The sequence below is a fragment of the Vulpes vulpes genome, chromosome 11, assembly GCF_048418805.1.
Source record: "Vulpes vulpes isolate BD-2025 chromosome 11, VulVul3, whole genome shotgun sequence".
Classification (NCBI taxonomy): domain Eukaryota; kingdom Metazoa; phylum Chordata; class Mammalia; order Carnivora; family Canidae; genus Vulpes; species Vulpes vulpes.
This window is the reverse complement of record NC_132790.1, coordinates 52549350-52566738: the sequence shown is the minus strand read 5'-3', so window position 1 is coordinate 52566738 and position 17389 is coordinate 52549350. Positions and strand designations below refer to the sequence as shown.

Sequence of the window (17389 nt, the reverse complement as noted above, 5' to 3'; positions counted from 1 at the left end):
CCAATACACATTCTTCCTAATCTTTTCTGAGGTGCCTCCCCCCAAATCACATCCAATTCTTATTTTCTTGAGCCTCAATTCTCTTCTTTCTTCTCCACTATCTCAGACATAAATTGGAGCTCACAATCATCTCTCCCCTGAAGTTTACATATCTGACATTGCGCCTCTAACCTTCTCCTCTGCTACACTGTCAATCCTACTGTCCTGCTAAGAGAAAAGGGGCAGACACCAGAGGCAAAGGCTCCCAACAATGGGGCGCTCCTGCAAGGATTGGAAGAGAGGTGTTTAAGCTAATGTCTCATACATGACTATAGGATTCTGAAAAGAGGGGATCCCTGGGTGGCGCAGCGGTTTGGTGCCTGCCTTTGGCCCAGGGCGCGATCCTGGAGACCCAGGATCAAGTCCCACGTCGGGCTCACGGTGCATGGAGCCTGCTTCTCCCTCTGCCTGTGTCTCTGCCTCTCTCTCTCTCTCTCTCTCTCTGACTATCGTAAATAAATAAAAATTAAAAAAAAATGGATTCAGGATTCTGAAAAGACTTCCTGTTTCTTAACTTTATGGGGAATGAAAGATGGCCTGGAAGATAATTATAATAATAAACTGTACTCCTCTCAACTTGGTATTAGATGGCAGTTACAGGTGGATTGAACTACTTGATATGGAAATCAGAGTTTCTATGAATCAAACCACAGAAAGCAGGTAAAAGTACTTATCAGTGGAACAACTGCTGACTCTAAATCCTGGATATACAGGTTCACACACAGATGCATGCTCAAGCACAAATATTAGTTGAGGCTGAGGTACCAGAATTAACATTCCCAGAGGCATATGTAGAAGACATGAACAAGAACAAGGCCTTTGTATGTGGTATCCTATGGTGTCCATCTTTAAAAGTTTTAGGTCTAGTGGCAGAAGGGAGTACATGCCCAGATTAAGAATGGTTGGAGAGTGAGTTTGAAAAACTTAAACAACTAGTCTATGAAAATTATTAACTATATGCTAAAAGACATAGATACCATACCAAAACTCAAAGAACTTACATTAAGTTGGGATGAAGTATACACATATGCCTTGACAACTGTTCTCAATGCAATTTAATAACAACTACTAATTGTAACAGACTAATTTGAAGCATTGAGGTCAAGTCCACGGAAGTTTAAGAGGAAGGAAAAAGCATTTTAAGAAAAAAGTCTTTCTGAGATGAGCTGGATCTTAAACAGTCTGAGGGACAAAAATTAGCAAACAAGAAGAAAAGGTTCTCTAGATAGGAAATACAAGTGATGAGGATATAGATTATAATGAAACTTTTTAAAAGGCCATTCACAAGATAGGAACCAGAGCATTGGAGAATGACTTTATGCAACTGTGAAAAGAATTACCTGGAAAAAAAAAAAGAAGCATATAACCACTGTCCTTGAGAAGCATACATATGATTATGGGATTCATAACTAAAACCAGAGACACATTTTTAAACAAAAAAGAGAGGCGAGAGGGAGAAAAGGAGGGAGAAAAGAATGTAGGGAGGGAAGGACCTATAAGCATATGAAATGTGTAGTCCTTACTTCTCTCATAGTAGGGAAAAATGGTACTATGACTCTCCTACCTTCATACCCAGCAGAAAGAATACAAGGAATAAACCTCCTTGATTAATGATTCCAAGAGGAGATCAGAGTATCTTTCTTACAATGAAAGTTTAACTCAAGTTTCTTGCTCTTAGAAAATCATGTCTTAACAAACTGTGTGGGCCAGAGCTGAGTGCCTCTCGCCATCATGAGTTCGCTGATGGTGATTAAAAGTGGAACGCTGACTGAAGGCTTTCCCACACTCAATACATTCATAGGGCTTCTCTCCAGTATGAACCCTTTGGTGCACAGTGAGCTGAGAGCTGTCACGAAAGGCCTTCACACAATTGTTGCATTTATACGGTTTCTCCCCAGTATGAGTTCTTTGATGAACCATAAGGCTAGAATTATGACTGAAGACCTTCCCACATGCATTACATTCATATGGCTTCTCACCAGTGTGAATTCTCTGGTGGATAATGAGGTATGAGTTTTGGTTGAAGGATTTTCCACACTCCTTGCATTTATATGGCTTTTCACCTGTGTGAAGTCTCTGATGTCGAATAAGACATTTACTCAGACTGAATGCCTTACCACACTTATTACATTCAAAAGGTTTTTCTCCAGTATGAATTCGCTCATGATCAGCAAGTTGAGAGATCTGACTGAAGGCTTTCCCACACTCACTACATTTGTAGGCTTTTTCTCCAGTGTGAAGGCTCTGATGTCGAATAAGACATTTACTCCGACTGAAGGCCTTGCCACATTCATTACACTCATAAGGTTTCTCCCCAGTGTGGATCCTCTGATGGTCAATAAGATTTCTATTAGAACAGAAAGCTTTCCCACATTCATTACACTTGTAGGGTTTTTTACCAGTGTGAAGTACCTGATGACGGACAAGATTTTTACTCCGACTGAAGGCAGCCCCACATTCACTGCATTCATAAGGTTTCTCCCCAGTATGGGTTCTCTGATGGTCAAAAAGTTTGGAACTCTCATTGAAAGCTTTTCCACATTCATTACATTTATATGGTTTCTCACCATTATGGAGTCTCTGGTGTTGAATAAGATGGGAGCTATGTCGGTAAGTCTTTCCACACACTCTGCACTCATAGGGCTTTTCCCCCGTGTGGGTTCTGAGATGAACGATGAGCTGAGAGGTCTGCCTGAAGGTCTTACCACATTCATTACATGCATAGGGTTTCTCTCCTGTGTGGATTCTCTGATGCCCAATGAGGTGTGAACTCCAATTGAAAGCTTTACCACATTCATCACATTGATATAATTTCTGTCCCTTCAGTACTCTTTGATGTGCTGCAGCACTAGGGGACAGGTGTGGATGCTTCCCACGTTCTTTATATTCATCACATCCACCTTTTGTGGATTTATCTTTGTCCTCACGTGTTATTTTGAAGAAAGCATTTTCCAGTCTGCTCCCTTCTTCATCTGAGGGTTGCCCTTCCAGCTTTTCTGAAGTATCTTCACAGGCAGCTCCTGCCTCTGGTTCCCCAGAAACCACTGCACAGAGCCCTCTTGACGTCCCATCAGATGACTCTGGTCCCTTAGAAACTGCCAGCTTCACAGGCAACTCTGAACACCGCATCCTAGTGTCACCTGCGGCCAAAAGAGAAGAAGAAAACAACTTTTACACATTTCTGGTCCTACTGAGGAAACAGAGTCATCAGGAGTCTACGTACCTGAAAAAAACCTTCACATCAGGGGACACATCAGGAGATGACACATTTTGAACAGGAGAAAAATGGGAAATAGCTCAAGTTTCTCTTCATGGACAGAAAGATGAAGAGGGGAAAGATGGTCAGTAGGGGAGGGTGGAAGAAGGGCTGTCAGGACACAGCCCATTAATTGTTCTAGTTAATTATCCAGTTAAAAAGACAACCAGAAGGCAAGAGAGCAGACTGTAAAGGTGGTGTGACCTCACAGGAGTCACTTAGTAAAATGATGAACTACATAACGTCCTTTCCAACAAGTTGCTGTAAGTTTCCATGGTTCCCAGTAAAAATATTGAGGAGAGAGGAGTGGCAAATACCTCAAATCAAAGATGACAAACAGTATGGGCAAACACATTTAGGGAAAAAAACGTATCCAAAGAAGTGATTCTCACACGTGAGAAGATTCAGGTGACAAGATTCAGAGAAGACACAGGCTCAGAAATGCTGGGGGAAAGAACTGGAAGGGACAGCAGAGCTCTAAAGGGGGGATCCTCTAGTCTCTGGAGCAATGGACTGGTAGAAGTCATACTGCAAGGACTGCATTCCTATAAAAATTAAGAAAGGGATCGATAATTTGAAATATGAATCAAAACATGTCTTTGGTATCTTGATAATGTGGAATCATAGAAAACTGAACAGCTAAATATTTCCTTTAGAATTTGGAAATGGTGGAAGAAGCAAGCGATCAGTCACGTCTAAACACAAAACTGTTGGTTCCTTTTAATCGTATCCTTTAATCGCAAGCCATTGTGGCATTTCAGCACACAGAAAGTCACAGGTATCACTGCCTGTCTGACTCCTGAGCCCACCACCCTCTGCCATGTTGGCTACTGTCCTAGACCTGCCAACCAGAGAACCTATCCTGAAAACACTCCCTTCCAGGAAGCTGTCCTTGCTTTGTGTCAAGTAACTGGTCTCAATACCAGTCAGTCAATACCACGACTGACTAGACCAGGGCACGAGGCCCAAGTGTAGCTTCTCTAATATGTTACACCTCAGCCTCTGCTGCGGCCAGGAGCAAAGTTCTGCCCAAACAGAGATGACACTTGGTGGCTGAACCACCCTTAGAGTCCCTCTCTAAGTAAATTCTGAGCTGGAAATAGGGCAAAAGAAAGAAAACTAAAACAAGTAGGAGATCTAAGCTGAAATGAGGCATGGAGAGAAGCCCAGCCATCAGGAGCCACTGCATGCCGAAACTGTGGCAGCGGAAAGTCTAATAATGCAGCAGCTATGAGGGGACAAAAGATTCAGAGTGAAGAAAATGAGTAGCAGTGGGAGGACAAAAGAGATACGCAGGGAGCAACTGCCTGACATTCCCTGGCATAAAAATTATGTGCTGTTGCTGCTGAGGGCCCTGTTCCCCAAAGGATGCTCTAGCTGGTGGGTTTTGTTTGATCAGGGTTTCCATTCCTTCAGCCTTACTGGAAGTAACACAGCTCAGTACTTACAATAATAATGTGGGCGGCTCCCTATTCCTTACAACTACAACTTCTAAATAAACCACCTTAGGCCAATTAATAATGAAGTAAAGACAATGCTGATAACTTAAGGCTAAGCCTCAGATGGCACAGAGAGGCTCATTACACTATCCTCTCCGCTCTGTCTCATGTTGGCAACTTTTCACAATAAAAGTTTAACAAGCAAACAAACAAAAAAGAATGTAGCAAAGAAAATGTAAAGAAAGGAATGCAGACTACACTACTGGGGAACAGAAATCATTACCCAATGAGGCCACGCTGCAATAATTTCCCGGCATGATGCTCCGGTACACGGCTCTCTGACCGACTGCCGGACCTTTCCACTTCCTCTCAGTATAGTCCACAGACAGGAACTCGTACGCTGCAGACACCTGGAATGACAAGCTTCTATCGCTCAGGGATATTATATTCCCAGCCTGAAGACAGACACATCAGGGTATCAAGAGCCCAGGGTGGTGGCCTGGTGGGTAAAGGGTTGATAGGGGAACAGAAGCTGGGATGACATATCTTAAAGGACAAGTCCAGGCCCAGAGTCCATGAACTCAGCAGGCAGGACCTAATTCATTAGGCAGGGAAACCGCAGGAGTAGTCTCAGAATTGGCCAGAGCCCTGAAGATGAGCGCTAGCTATGCCCAGGCCACAGACTTGGGAACTCATGGAAGACAGAGTCCAGCTCACCTGGGGCCTGACCATCTGAAGCACAGCTGCTGCTGCTTGGTCTCCTGACTTCCCAGCCGGGGAAAGAGCAGGCACCTGCGAAGCACACGGACCTGAGGGAGGAAAGAGAGCTGTGAGAACAAGCCCTGCCTCGGCTCCCACAGGGTCTGTGTCCCAGTGAGTGGGTTCAAGAGAACCCAGGCAGCTCCACACACTGCCTCTCATCCCTCTTCCATACAGGCGTTATTCTAAGTGTGCTAAATTTTCCATGCAGATGTTATTCTCAGGGTGCAGAGGGTCCCTGGTCAAACAGAAATGGCCATTCCTCCCAGCCCTCCCTCACTTCAAACTCTCTGAAGGAAGCTATACTTCTGCCCACTTTCTCTCCCCGTGGCTTCCCTGGTCTCAGGCCAGCCTGACGTGCCCCTCACATTTCTGGCCCCTCATTACTGATTTCATTCCCTTCCTTCTCATTATGGACATTGCAGGCACTCAGGCCTCACAGCATCCCTTTTTGCTCTGTCACAGATCTCACTGACTCGCAATGCCCTAATGCTGCCTGCCTTCCCAGTTCCTAGCTCTCTTCTAGACCCCTATTACAGGCTTCCAGTTACCTACTGTACGTCTCATTTGGGTGTCCCTCATCATCTGAAATTCAGAGTCAAATATGGATGTTCTTTCACGTTCTCTTCCTGACCTCCCACTTTCTTTTAATGATTCTCATTCCTTTTCTTCCCTTAAACTTGCATCCATAGATAGTCCTCTAATTAGCTTTAGTTTCATCATGATTTCTATCAGATTTCCATCTGGCTTCTTTTAGGCAACTGACCACATCATAATAAAATTCATTTGGAAAATCAAAGTTTTCTACCCAAGAGAATTTGGGAAAAAATAAGTTAAGGACTAATAATTCCAACATCAGATTTACAATACTAAGCAGCAGTCATAAAAGTAGAGTAGTATTGACATGAGGACAATTTTATAACAGGATAAGGGTTGAGAGATATACCCATACATCAATAGTGACTTATTTTTGACAAAAGTCCCAAAAGTACTGAAAAGAGAATGGACTTTTCAAAAAATGGTGCTCGTACACCAGATGTTCATAAAAAAAAAATAGTGCTAGACCTCTTCTGCAGAATACATATTGAAATTATAAGGATTGCACAGATACCTGTTGTACATGACCTCATAACTCAGTGCACCATGTCACAAATGATGCTTATCTTCCCCAGAGACCACCCCGCATCTCCCACCACCATTTAGTACATTTAAAAAAATCACTACCTTCACTCAGAAGCCATCCCCTACTTCGTCAGAAGCCAATACGTACTCAACATCCTCCAGATTCAGCCGATGGCATCAGGACAGACAAAAAAAAGAATGACTAAACACAGATGGAAAGAGGCTCCCAGGAGAAAGCATGCTGCCGTCCAGGTAACAGAAAGAAACTACACTCTTGTTCTCAGGGCATGAAGAGTCAAGCAAAGGACTACATTTGAAGACACCCCCCCTCCCCCCGTGAAAATGTAGAACCAGGCCTAACCCAGAGGCAGTCCACACCGAGGTGCCATTCCTGGAACTTAAGTTCTGTGGTTTTTCCGAGATAAGAAACCCCCCCCCCCCCACGCCCTGACTGGAAAGTCCCTGAATATGCTCATATTGACCTTCAAATAGACCAATCCAATCATGTCATAACCCGTATGCTATGCTGATCCCGCGGTTTTTTGCCTTTAAAAGATGCCTGTAATTGCCAATCGGGGCTCTTTCAACTATGAGGCGGAGAGCCCGTTTGCCCAAACGTTCAATAAAAACCCTCTTGCTAGTTGCATCTGCCTGTCTGGGGTCTGAGTCTCTGGGGCGTCCACCGGGACACGTTGGCTCCCGTGAGCCAGGGTCCAACACATTAATGATTACACAGGCTGAGGAGTCTAGTCTGCTAAAGTTCTGGCAGAGATGGGATCCCTGGGTGGCGCAGCAGTTTGGCGCCTGCCTTTGGCCCAGGGCGCGATCCTGGAGACTCCGGATCGAATCCCATGACAGGCTCCCGGTGTATGGAGCCTGCTTCTCCCTCTGCCGATGTCTCTGCCTTTATCTCTCTCTCACTGTGTGCTTATCACAAATAAATTAAATTAAATTTTAAAAAGTTCTGGCAGAGAAATGAAGCCTTGCTGTAAAAAACTAAGAGAGAAAAAGAAGTAGTATTTGAGAAAACAAAACAAAGGAAAAGGATGGAATGATAAAGTAGGTGGCCCAAGGCCCACAGACAGACCTGAAGATCAGCAACAATAAAAGATGGCTGAAAGGAAAGGATGCCTCAGGATCAAGAGGAAGAGGCTCAGGGGCAGGCCAGGTAGCTCAGCGGTTTAGCGCTGCCTTCAGTCTAGGGTGTGATCCTGGAGACCCGGGATCGAGTCCCATGTCGGGCTTCCTGCATGGAGGCTGCTCCTCCCTCTGCCTGTGTCTCTGCCTCTCTCTCTCTCTGTGTCTCGAATGAATGAATGAATAAATAAATAAAATCTTAAAAATGAATAAATAATGAATAAATAAATAAAATCTTAAAAAAAAAAAAAAAAAAAAGAGGGGCAGGTGGTTCCGTGTAAGCCCCAGCAGCACAAACGGATAGCAGAAACAACAGCTCAGAAGGAAGCTAGAAGTCAGAAGGAGGGACAGAGCCTGTAGAACAGACTGGAGAAGAGCAAGAAACTAAAGTGTGGAAGAACAAGAAAGCTGCTCAGGGTAACCAGAAATCAGGCAGTGAGGCTAAAGAGAATGAACTTGAGGCCAGAGACAAATATTCTGAAGAAATGCACCAAGCAGGAAATATAAATGGCAAGACCTATCTCAGGAAATGGAGACCCACAGTGCAATTAGCACCAGAAACAAGCCTCCAAGCAGGCCTGTTCTGAAGCAGCTGTCACGGAAATGTCTGAAGAGGTCAGTGAAGCATCTGGACAGAGGTGATGAGAAGACCGACAGACAGGAAAATGAGGGCAAAAGCCAGGAATTTGGCAAAGGATTTCAGGTTTCTAAACAAAGGAGGCACCACAAATACGGAGAGACATGCCCGCCCCCAGGGCCTTTCCGAATCCGGATGAAAGAGCCAGGGCACAGGAAAGACATGGGGACCAGTGAGCTGAACCTGCCCAGTTCAGGTATCCCAATGCATCAAGGTTTCTCCATGTCCCAACTAGTTTTTGAGAGAGAAGAAACACTTCACTCACCCCAGGCCCAGGAGGAAACCTGAGCTGATCAGGCCTCTTCTCCCACAGCTTCATACTTTGACCCCAGTCTCAACCCCACAATTGAAAATGGCTTTGTGAAGCACAGGGAAACACCCAAGCAGTTATCCAGGGCATTTTTCAGACATTTTCCTTTCCTTTTACCTTTCCTCTTGCCTTTCCTTTTTCCTTTTTCCTCTCCTCTTTCCTTTCCTTTTTCCTTTCCTCTTGCCTTTCCTTTTTCCTCTTTCCTTTCCTCTTTCCTTTCCTTTCCTCTTTCCTTTCCTTTTTCCTCTTTCCTTTCCTCTTCCCTTTCCTCTTTCCTTTTTCCTTTCCTGCCATTTTGCTTCAATTCATACACAATGTGAATTTGTTTTCTCTTAAAATCCTCATTAAGCACTTTCTTATTCTTGTGTTTTTCCTATCACTGTAAGGATACATACGCTTTATTTTATCCGCTGATAAGGAAACAAAAAGACTGCTTCCAGTACATAATTAAAATCTTACAGTACGCTTAAATACATCGCTTAAGAAATGAGCTCAAACCTAGCACCCAAAACTTGGTTTCTCCATACCATTCTCCAATAAATAGAACTAGGGATCCTTGAAGAAGTGGTGGTGGTCTCCAGGCTGGGGAAGGGAAGAAACAACATGAGTATTCTGTGGTGCCAGGAAGGCGGGGAAAGACACCAAAAAGGATGTGGGCTCTGCAAGGGGAAACAGAAGCCAACCTCAAGGCGCTCCCCATGGCCAAAGCTGGAATACCTTAAGCAATAAAGTATGTAATATTAGCACTGCATCATAACCCAAAGAATACATACCCAACATCACACACTGATATAACTAACCGAATAAATAAAACAAAGGGAAACAAGGCACAACTCTTCCTCTGACAGTATTCCAATGAACAGAAAAGAGGGAATAACAGAAAGTCACCATTAGACCATTACACTAATAAGATCCACCGGGAGGGCTAATTAGCGGGCGAAAGTTAAGGAAAAACAGGATATTGCTATGCAAGGTCTCAAAGTATCTTCCCCAAAATAATCACCAGTTACAAAGGGAGAGACAGTAGGTTTACAGTAGTGACACATGGCAGACACCAGCAGGTCAAAACCAATAGAGACAAAAAAAAAAAAAATAGCGACAGTAACAAGACATATGGACACCATCCCCAATGGAAGCAGAAGAAAACATCTGACAAAACCAAAGTAAGAGTCACTCTAAAAATACCAGCACGACATACTTCAAAGTGTCGAGGTCACAAAACACACGAAAAGATGGAGAGACTGTCACATACTGAAGGGGACAAGGAGACATGACAACTAAATGGAATGAGGGATTCTAGATTGGGTCCCAGAACAGAAAAAGGTCACTAGTGAGAAACTGATGAACTCTAAGTAAAGTCAGCAGTTTAATTAATAGTACCACACTACTGTAAATGTCTTCAGTTTGCTGACTGTACTATGGTTATCCAAGATGTTAACGTTAGGCAAAGTAAGTAAAGAATATCAGGGAACTCTGTACAGTTTCTGCAACCTCCTGTAAGTCTACAATCATTCAAAAAGACGGCAGCCCGAGTGGCCCAGCGGTTTAGCGCCGCCTTCAGCCCAGGGCCCGATCCTGGAGACACAGGATTGAGTCCCACGTCAGGCTCCCTTGCCTGGAGCCTGCTTCTCCCTCTGCCTGTGTCTCTGCTGTGCTCTCTCTCTCTCTCTCTCTCTGTCTCTGTCTCTCATTAATAAATAAATAAAATCTTAAAAAAAAAAAAAAAGAAAGAAAGAAGAAAAAGCTTTTTTGAATTGAGGAAGGTTATCTTTTTTCTCTGATTTATTTTTATCTTAGGTTACAGATTAACTTGGCAGTCAAAGATACTAAACACTGTCACTCTTCTCTCTTAACAGTATCTACTGAGCACCTACTATGCCCCAAGCACTAAGGTCTCTGTAGGGAACAGAGACAAACAAACAAAAACCTGCCTTGCAGAGCTTATAGGAAGACAGACAACAAAGTGAAGGAAATATACAGTATGTTAGTGCCTGGCACGACGCAGTATAATAAAACAAGGAAGGAGGCTACGAGGTTTGAGATCAGGGAAGGAAATGTTTAAGCTCAAAAATCCAACCTTGTAGAGCACATCATGATTCACCTGACGGAGCTCTTTCAGATTTTTTTCTGATACAAAAATACTGAAGACTGCCAAATAAAGTAAGTTATGGTTACTATACACTATGTATATTTACCCCCAAGCAACTCTCCAATATCACGGAAGGCTTATACACCAAGACCTCTTGGACACGAGGACCTCAGAAAACTTAAAGTGGCACAGCTACTATTTTTGATGCTGTTGTCGGTTTCCTTTCTAGGTACAAATTGAGGTTTACCTTCAAAACATTCCCATCATTTCGACCTACAGGAAGGATTACGGTTTTTAAACCAAAGTCTGTCTGCCTTTCTCCAGCATTGACATTGACATGTAAGAACACCCTCCTTCATCAGGCCCTCAAAACACACACACACACACACACACACACACACCCGTGTAAACAGATGCGAGTTCTCCGACATTCCTTCAGCAAATTACCACTAAAGCCACTCGCTGACATTTCCCTGCAAATAATGTACCTACCACTACCGAGTTTTCACTCTTGAACTAGTTTCAAACAGGATGGTGTTCTTTCCTGGCCACCACTTTTAACCCAGAAGGAGACCATTCTCGGACTTCTGAGGCCTGTGCCAGTCAGATACAGTACAGTGGTTTCGGGTTAGAGCTGCACCGTCTGTTTAAAACTCCCTTTTATTAAAATAAAATCTTTCAAGAATATATCACCGAAAATAAAAACTCTCTTATATATTTCGCTTTCATTTTGAAAGGAGACAAGATTTTGCTATTTTTCTGCACAAACGCCACTTGTTGAGCCCTGAGAGCTTTATGCAATGTGTACTATGGAAAATAAACCAAACTGCAAACAACACGTTCTCGTTATACTCACGGAGATGTGTCTTAGCGGTGCCACAACGCCGGCACCAAGTGACCACCGCGTGAGCAGATGCATTCCGCCGGCTCAAGGTGGTGTGACTTCCAAGGAGCCGGAGTGTAAATGTACTCAATGCCACTGAATGATGCCGCACGTCAACCAACAGAAGCACTACGTACTGTGTGTACAGGGGTCTGCATAATCAGCACAGCACATTTTACAGCTGCCCGAAGCACCCGGACGCAACTCTGCGGACCGCGGTTCCTCCTCCCCTCCGGGCACTCCCCGCGTCGTCTGATAGTCCATATGAGCCCGCTTTGTTCGCGTAATTGGGAGAAAGGACGCCGCGCAGAAGCCAGGACTCCCGACCGGTGCCCGCGGCTGCAAGGCGCTTCCAGGTCCGCACCGGAGCCCCCGCCACCCCGCCCGCCCCCGGCGCAGCCTCCAGGCCCGGCCCCGGCCGCCCCCTCCCGCCCCCTCCCCCCCCGCAGCCCGCGCGAACCCGGCCCGGAGCGCCCGCCCGGCCGCCCCCGCGCCCCGCCCGGCCCGGCCGCTCACCGACTCCGTGGGCCCCGGACGCTCGGTCCTCCGGCCACGCCACCCGCCCAGGGCCCCGCGCCCCGCGCCCGCCCCTCCGTCGGCTCCGCTCGCGCACGCGCGCCGCCGCCCGGGGCCTCTCTAGGAAGCTGGGAGGGCCAACGTCTCGGCTTCTCCCGGCGCCCGCGGGAGGCAGGCGGGCCTGTGAGCGCGAGGCTCGGCCCCCGGCGCCCCCGCCCCGGGGCCCGCCCCCGCCCTCCGCCGCCCTCCGCCGCCAGGGCTAGCCCCAGAGCCCAGGAGCCCACGCCGCTTCCAACAGGTGCGCCGACTGCCCCCCGCCCCCGCCCCGGGGAAGAACAGGATCCCAAACCAGGGGCACAGCGCGGAGCACGAGCCGTGGCTGACCGGTTCTGGCCAAAGGGAGAGCTGTCGAGGGGGCCGCGCATCCCTCCGAGGACCTCTCCCTGCCTGGTCACCACCGCTGCCGGGGGCACTTGCTGACTTCCAGCCACGCACACACACGGGACCTCCCATGACCTCCAGTTGTTTACTTTTGAACAAAAGTCAGCTGTGGGACCCAAGAAACTCAGAAAATGTCCCCCACCTGTGGCCCCTAGATGAGTAACAACTGCGGCCTCTAGCCCAAGTCAGTTCCAAGAAAAATCTGCAGAGCACGCCCTTAAGGGAATGAGGAACTAAGAGCTTGAGAAACTCCTCCACCCTTACTGGAAATCCCCTAGACCCGCCCATAAAAACCCAGCTGCAACCCACCTCGGGGTCCAAGTCCCTGCTCCGCTGGGTCGGGGATACCTGGACCCAAGCTCGAGCTTGCAAATAAACCCTCGTGTGCTTGCATCGGTGTGGGCTCCTTGGTGGTTTCCCGGATTCGCGATCTTGGGCACAACACACTGACTCAGCAATTCACCAATCGGGCAGCCTCTAGTCTAGCAGACAGAAAGAACGGAGCTGCAAGAGCTATACAAGGCTAGGGATTTCACAGGCAGAAAGAAGGGAATAGGGGAAAAAATATATTGGGTGAAAGGGTAGACTGGTTATTGCAGTGTGACTTTCCTTACAGGGGATGCCAAGGTTTTATCAGGTAGATTACCTAACTAATGATCCTCAGGAAAGTCTTGATTGACTTGCTAAAGACAACAGACCCAAAATGGAGTCGCTTATGCTAAGAGAAAAGGAAAAAAAAAAAAAAAACTGGAGGAGTGAGCCTTATGAGGAAGAACAAAAGACACAAATCTTTCTTTGGGTTTGCAAATCAGGAAGGGCAACCCAACTCAGTCGTGTGCCCATCTGAAGAGGACCGGGGTGGGGTAGGTGGTATTTTTAAAGCTGAAAAACACCCTGGAGGGGAATTTCAGTTGCCATGGATTACTCGGTGATTGGTTGACCTTTTTTGCTCAGCACTGTGGGACAGGGGAACTTTTTAGGTGTCTAAACCTCAAGATGCTTATCATGACTCCAAGGAATGTCTGCTCTTCTAAGGACTCCACAAAACACTGGCTATTGCAAGATCCAGTCAGACTTTTTCAACCCTTCCGTGGCTCCCCTTCTTCTTCCACCTCCATCACCAAACTGAAATTTAGCTACAGTTTTGCTATCCCAGAAATGGAATCTTTTTTTTTTTTTTTTTTTAAGATTTTATTTATTTATTCATGAGAGAGAGAGAGAGAGGCAGAGACACAGGCAGAGGGGGAAGCAGGCTCCATGCAGGAAGTCTGAGGTGGGACTGGATCCCGGGTCTCCAGGATCAGGCCCCGGGGGTGAAGGCGGAGCTAAACCGCTGAGCCACCAGGGCTGCCCCAGAAATGGAATCTTAAACCAATCAATCAGGAATTTCCTGAGCAGTATTAGTTAGGTGATCTGCTGATAAAAGCCCCTGTCGTCCCTTGTAAAGAAAGTAGCCTTGTAATAAACAATTCACCTTTTTGTCTAGCGTAACATCCGTGTTTTCGTTGCCTTCTGTCTATAAAATGTATTGCCTGGTATAACTCTCGGAAGCATCTTTCTATCTGCTCGACTGGATGCTGCCTGATTTATGAATCACTGAATAAAGCCAGTAAGACCTTTCAAATTTGAATTTTGTTTTTTTTAATTGGTTTCAAATTCCATGTCTGGGAGACCAAAATATAAGTAAGTCACCAAAACTATAAGTAAATTAAGTCCATTTTGGTGAAATGGGACTTAGCATTAGCAACTCCATTTTGGTCTTCTTGTCTTAACAGCTAACCGATTTACATCAGAATCTCAGCCTAATTGAGAGATGTGAACAAAAGCTTAAGACATTAGCACAACTCCCAGCTACTACCCTAGAATTCTCATGGTTTTTGCTGAATCTCTGTGTGGTAATCACAGGCACAATGTCAGGTTCACATTCTTTAAGTTGGTTATTCTCTTTGTAACCTTTCTGACATTATAATAATAGGGAGATTATCCCCTTGGTGATTAGTGGGTGCAAGTATGCATTTAAAGCTTTTGAGTGTGGGATCCCTGGGTGGCGCAGCGGTTTAGCGCCTGCCTTTGGCCCAGGGCGCGATCCTGGAGACCCAGGGTCGAATCCCATGTCGGGCTCCTGGTTCGTGGAGCCTGCTTCTCCCTCTGCCTGTGCCTCTGCCTCTCTCTCTCTCTCTCTCTCTCTCTCTCTCTCTCTCGGTGACTATCATAAATAAATAAATAAAAATTAAAAAAAAAATAAGGCTTTTGAGTGAACAGAGTGTGCCAGGGGGACTACCATGATTACAATAGGTAGAACGATTCCCAATGTCTGGAGTGCACCGTGGCCGTGGAGTTGTGCCGTGGAGTTGTCATGGTCCTCAAGACCCAAACCGATCAGGGTCAAATAAATCAGAGAAAGTCTCCACTGAAGGAGTCACTCTCTAAAACCAACTGGCTGGGTCAGTGATCTTATATAGCTGAGAGTCAACTTTCCCTAGAAGCATTCATCCAAGTGCAACAGGTGGTGTTGGCCACAGCACAAACACCTCCTTGCTCAGCCACAAGATAGTGAAGGGCTAACCCTAGTATCAGGAACAAATTTGACCAGAGAGTTTAGGGATTTTTGTTGGGCGGTTACTGCTTTAACAGTCAATTCCGCAATATCTTTGAGAGTTAAATAGAGGTTCATGATCACAGCCTCACTTGTACTTGCTCCTAACCATGGGAGTGAGATCTGCCAAAAGAAGCAAACTCTGAATCATGAATGCCTCTGGCAGTTCCCATTTGTTTCAGTAATGCAGATTGAGGGGAATTGGCCAGTGAGATGTCTCAGTTTGACTGTGGGCAGTTAGGGATACGTTTAGATAACCCATAAGGCACTGTCTGATTGAGTGTCAGCCATCTAGGCATTCATGAGCCCAAAAATAGGTTTTTCCTCAAACCTCCACAGACAAAAATCTGCTAGGGCACACACTACTCCCGTGAAAGTATTGTTACTAATGAATTTATTCACTGGGATTTTTTCATTTGCCCAGCTAAACCCCAGGATCATCAGCTAGGCTTTCATTGTACTTTGGAAGGTAATTTCCTGTTCTAAAATAAAAGGTGGTTCTAAACTCTTTGCAGAGATTGATGCATGCGGAGAAATTTTTAGTTCTAAAAGGGGCAGTTTGTCCTCAGAGAATCATAAGGGTGCCTGCGTGACTCCGTCATTTAAGGGGCTAGCTGCCTTTGGCCCAGATAGTCATCCGGATGTTCTGGGTGGGGTTCATATTGTTCTCCCTGATGATGAGTGCCTGCTTCTTACTCGCCTCTGCCCTTCCCTCTCTGTCTCTCATGAATGAATAAATAAAATATTTTTTAAAAAGGAAAATCAGGGGGCACCTGATTGGTTGGGTGGTTGGGCTCTGCCTTTGGCTCAGGGCATGATCCTGGAGTCCTGGGATTGAGTCCCACACCAGGCTCCCTGCATGGAGCCTGCTTCTCCCTCTGCCTGTGTCTCTGCCTCTCTCTTTGTGTCTCTCATTAATAAATAAATGAAATCTATTTTTAAAAAAGAAAAATCAGAAGAACATCATGGTATGTAGTGATTTTTTTCTTTTATCATTTTAAAATTTTTAATTCATTTAACTAACATACATTGTATTATTAGTTTCAGAGTTAGAGTTGAGTGATTCATCAGTTCCATATAACACCCAGTGTTCATTACATCGAATACCCTCCCCAATACCCATCACCAATTAACCCATCCTCCACCCACCTTCTCTCCAGCAACCCTCAGTTTGTTTCCTAGAGTTAGGAATCTCTTATGGTTGGTCTTTCTCTCTGGTTTCATCTTATTTTATTTTTCTCTTTCTTCCCTATGTTCATCTGGTTAATGTCTTAAATTTCACATATGAGTGAAGTCAGCCTTTCTCTGACTGACACATTTCACTTAGTATAATATCCTCTATGTCCATCCATGTTCTTGCAAATGGTAAGATTTCATTCTTTCTGATGGCTGAGTAATATGACATTGTATATATTACATATATATTTTCTTTATCCATTCTTCTGTCCATGAACATTTGAGCTGTATTGTGGACTTTGCTACTATAAACATTGTGCACGTGCTGCTTTGAATCACTGTTTGTATCCTTTGGATAAATACCCAGTAGTGCAATTTCTGTGTCATAAGGTAACTTTATTTTTAACTTTTTGAGGAATCTCTCTACTGTTTTTCCAGAGTGGCTGCACCAGCTTGCATTCCCATCAACAGTGTAAGAAGGTTCCCCTCTCTCCTCATTGTTGCCACATTTATTGTTTCATGACTTGTTAATTTAGGCCATTCTGACTGGTGTGAGGTGCTATCTCTTTGTGGTTTTGATTTGTATTTCCCTGATGCCAAGTGATGTGGAACAGCTTTTCCTACGTCTGTTGGCCATTTATATATCTTCATAGAGAGATATCTGTTCACGTCTTCTGCCCATTTCTTGACTGGATTTTTTGTTGTTAGGGGGCGAGTTTGAGAAGCTCTTCATAGATTTTGGATACCAGTCCATTATCTTTGTTTTTAAAGATTTTATTTATTTATTCATGAGAGACATAGAGGCAGAGGCAATAGGCAGAGGGAGAAGCAGGCTCCCTGTGGAGAGCCCGATGTGGGACTCCATCCTGGGACTCAATCCCAGGACTCTGGGATAATGCCCTGAGCCAAAGACAGACACTCAATGGCTGTGGCGCGCTCTGGGGGCGACAACCGTCCAGGGCTGAGGGTAAGGGAATGAGGAAAAGAAA

At 45.4% G+C, this 17389-nt stretch overlaps 1 protein-coding gene across 1 annotated transcript; it reads right to left on the bottom strand.

Annotated features, from left to right (window-relative positions):
• Positions 1–1076: 1076 nt before the first annotated feature.
• On the bottom strand, positions 1077–12278 carry LOC112912709 (uncharacterized). The gene is made up of 4 exons (XM_072727414.1): positions 12188–12278; positions 5452–5543; positions 5018–5144; positions 1077–3179 (listed from the first exon to the last, which is right to left on the bottom strand). Exons 2-4 carry the CDS (start codon positions 5464–5466, stop codon positions 1729–1731), a joined length of 1593 nt encoding a protein of 530 aa, XP_072583515.1. The 5' UTR covers positions 5467–5543; positions 12188–12278; the 3' UTR covers positions 1077–1728.
• Between the last annotated feature and the right edge of the window lie 5111 nt (positions 12279–17389).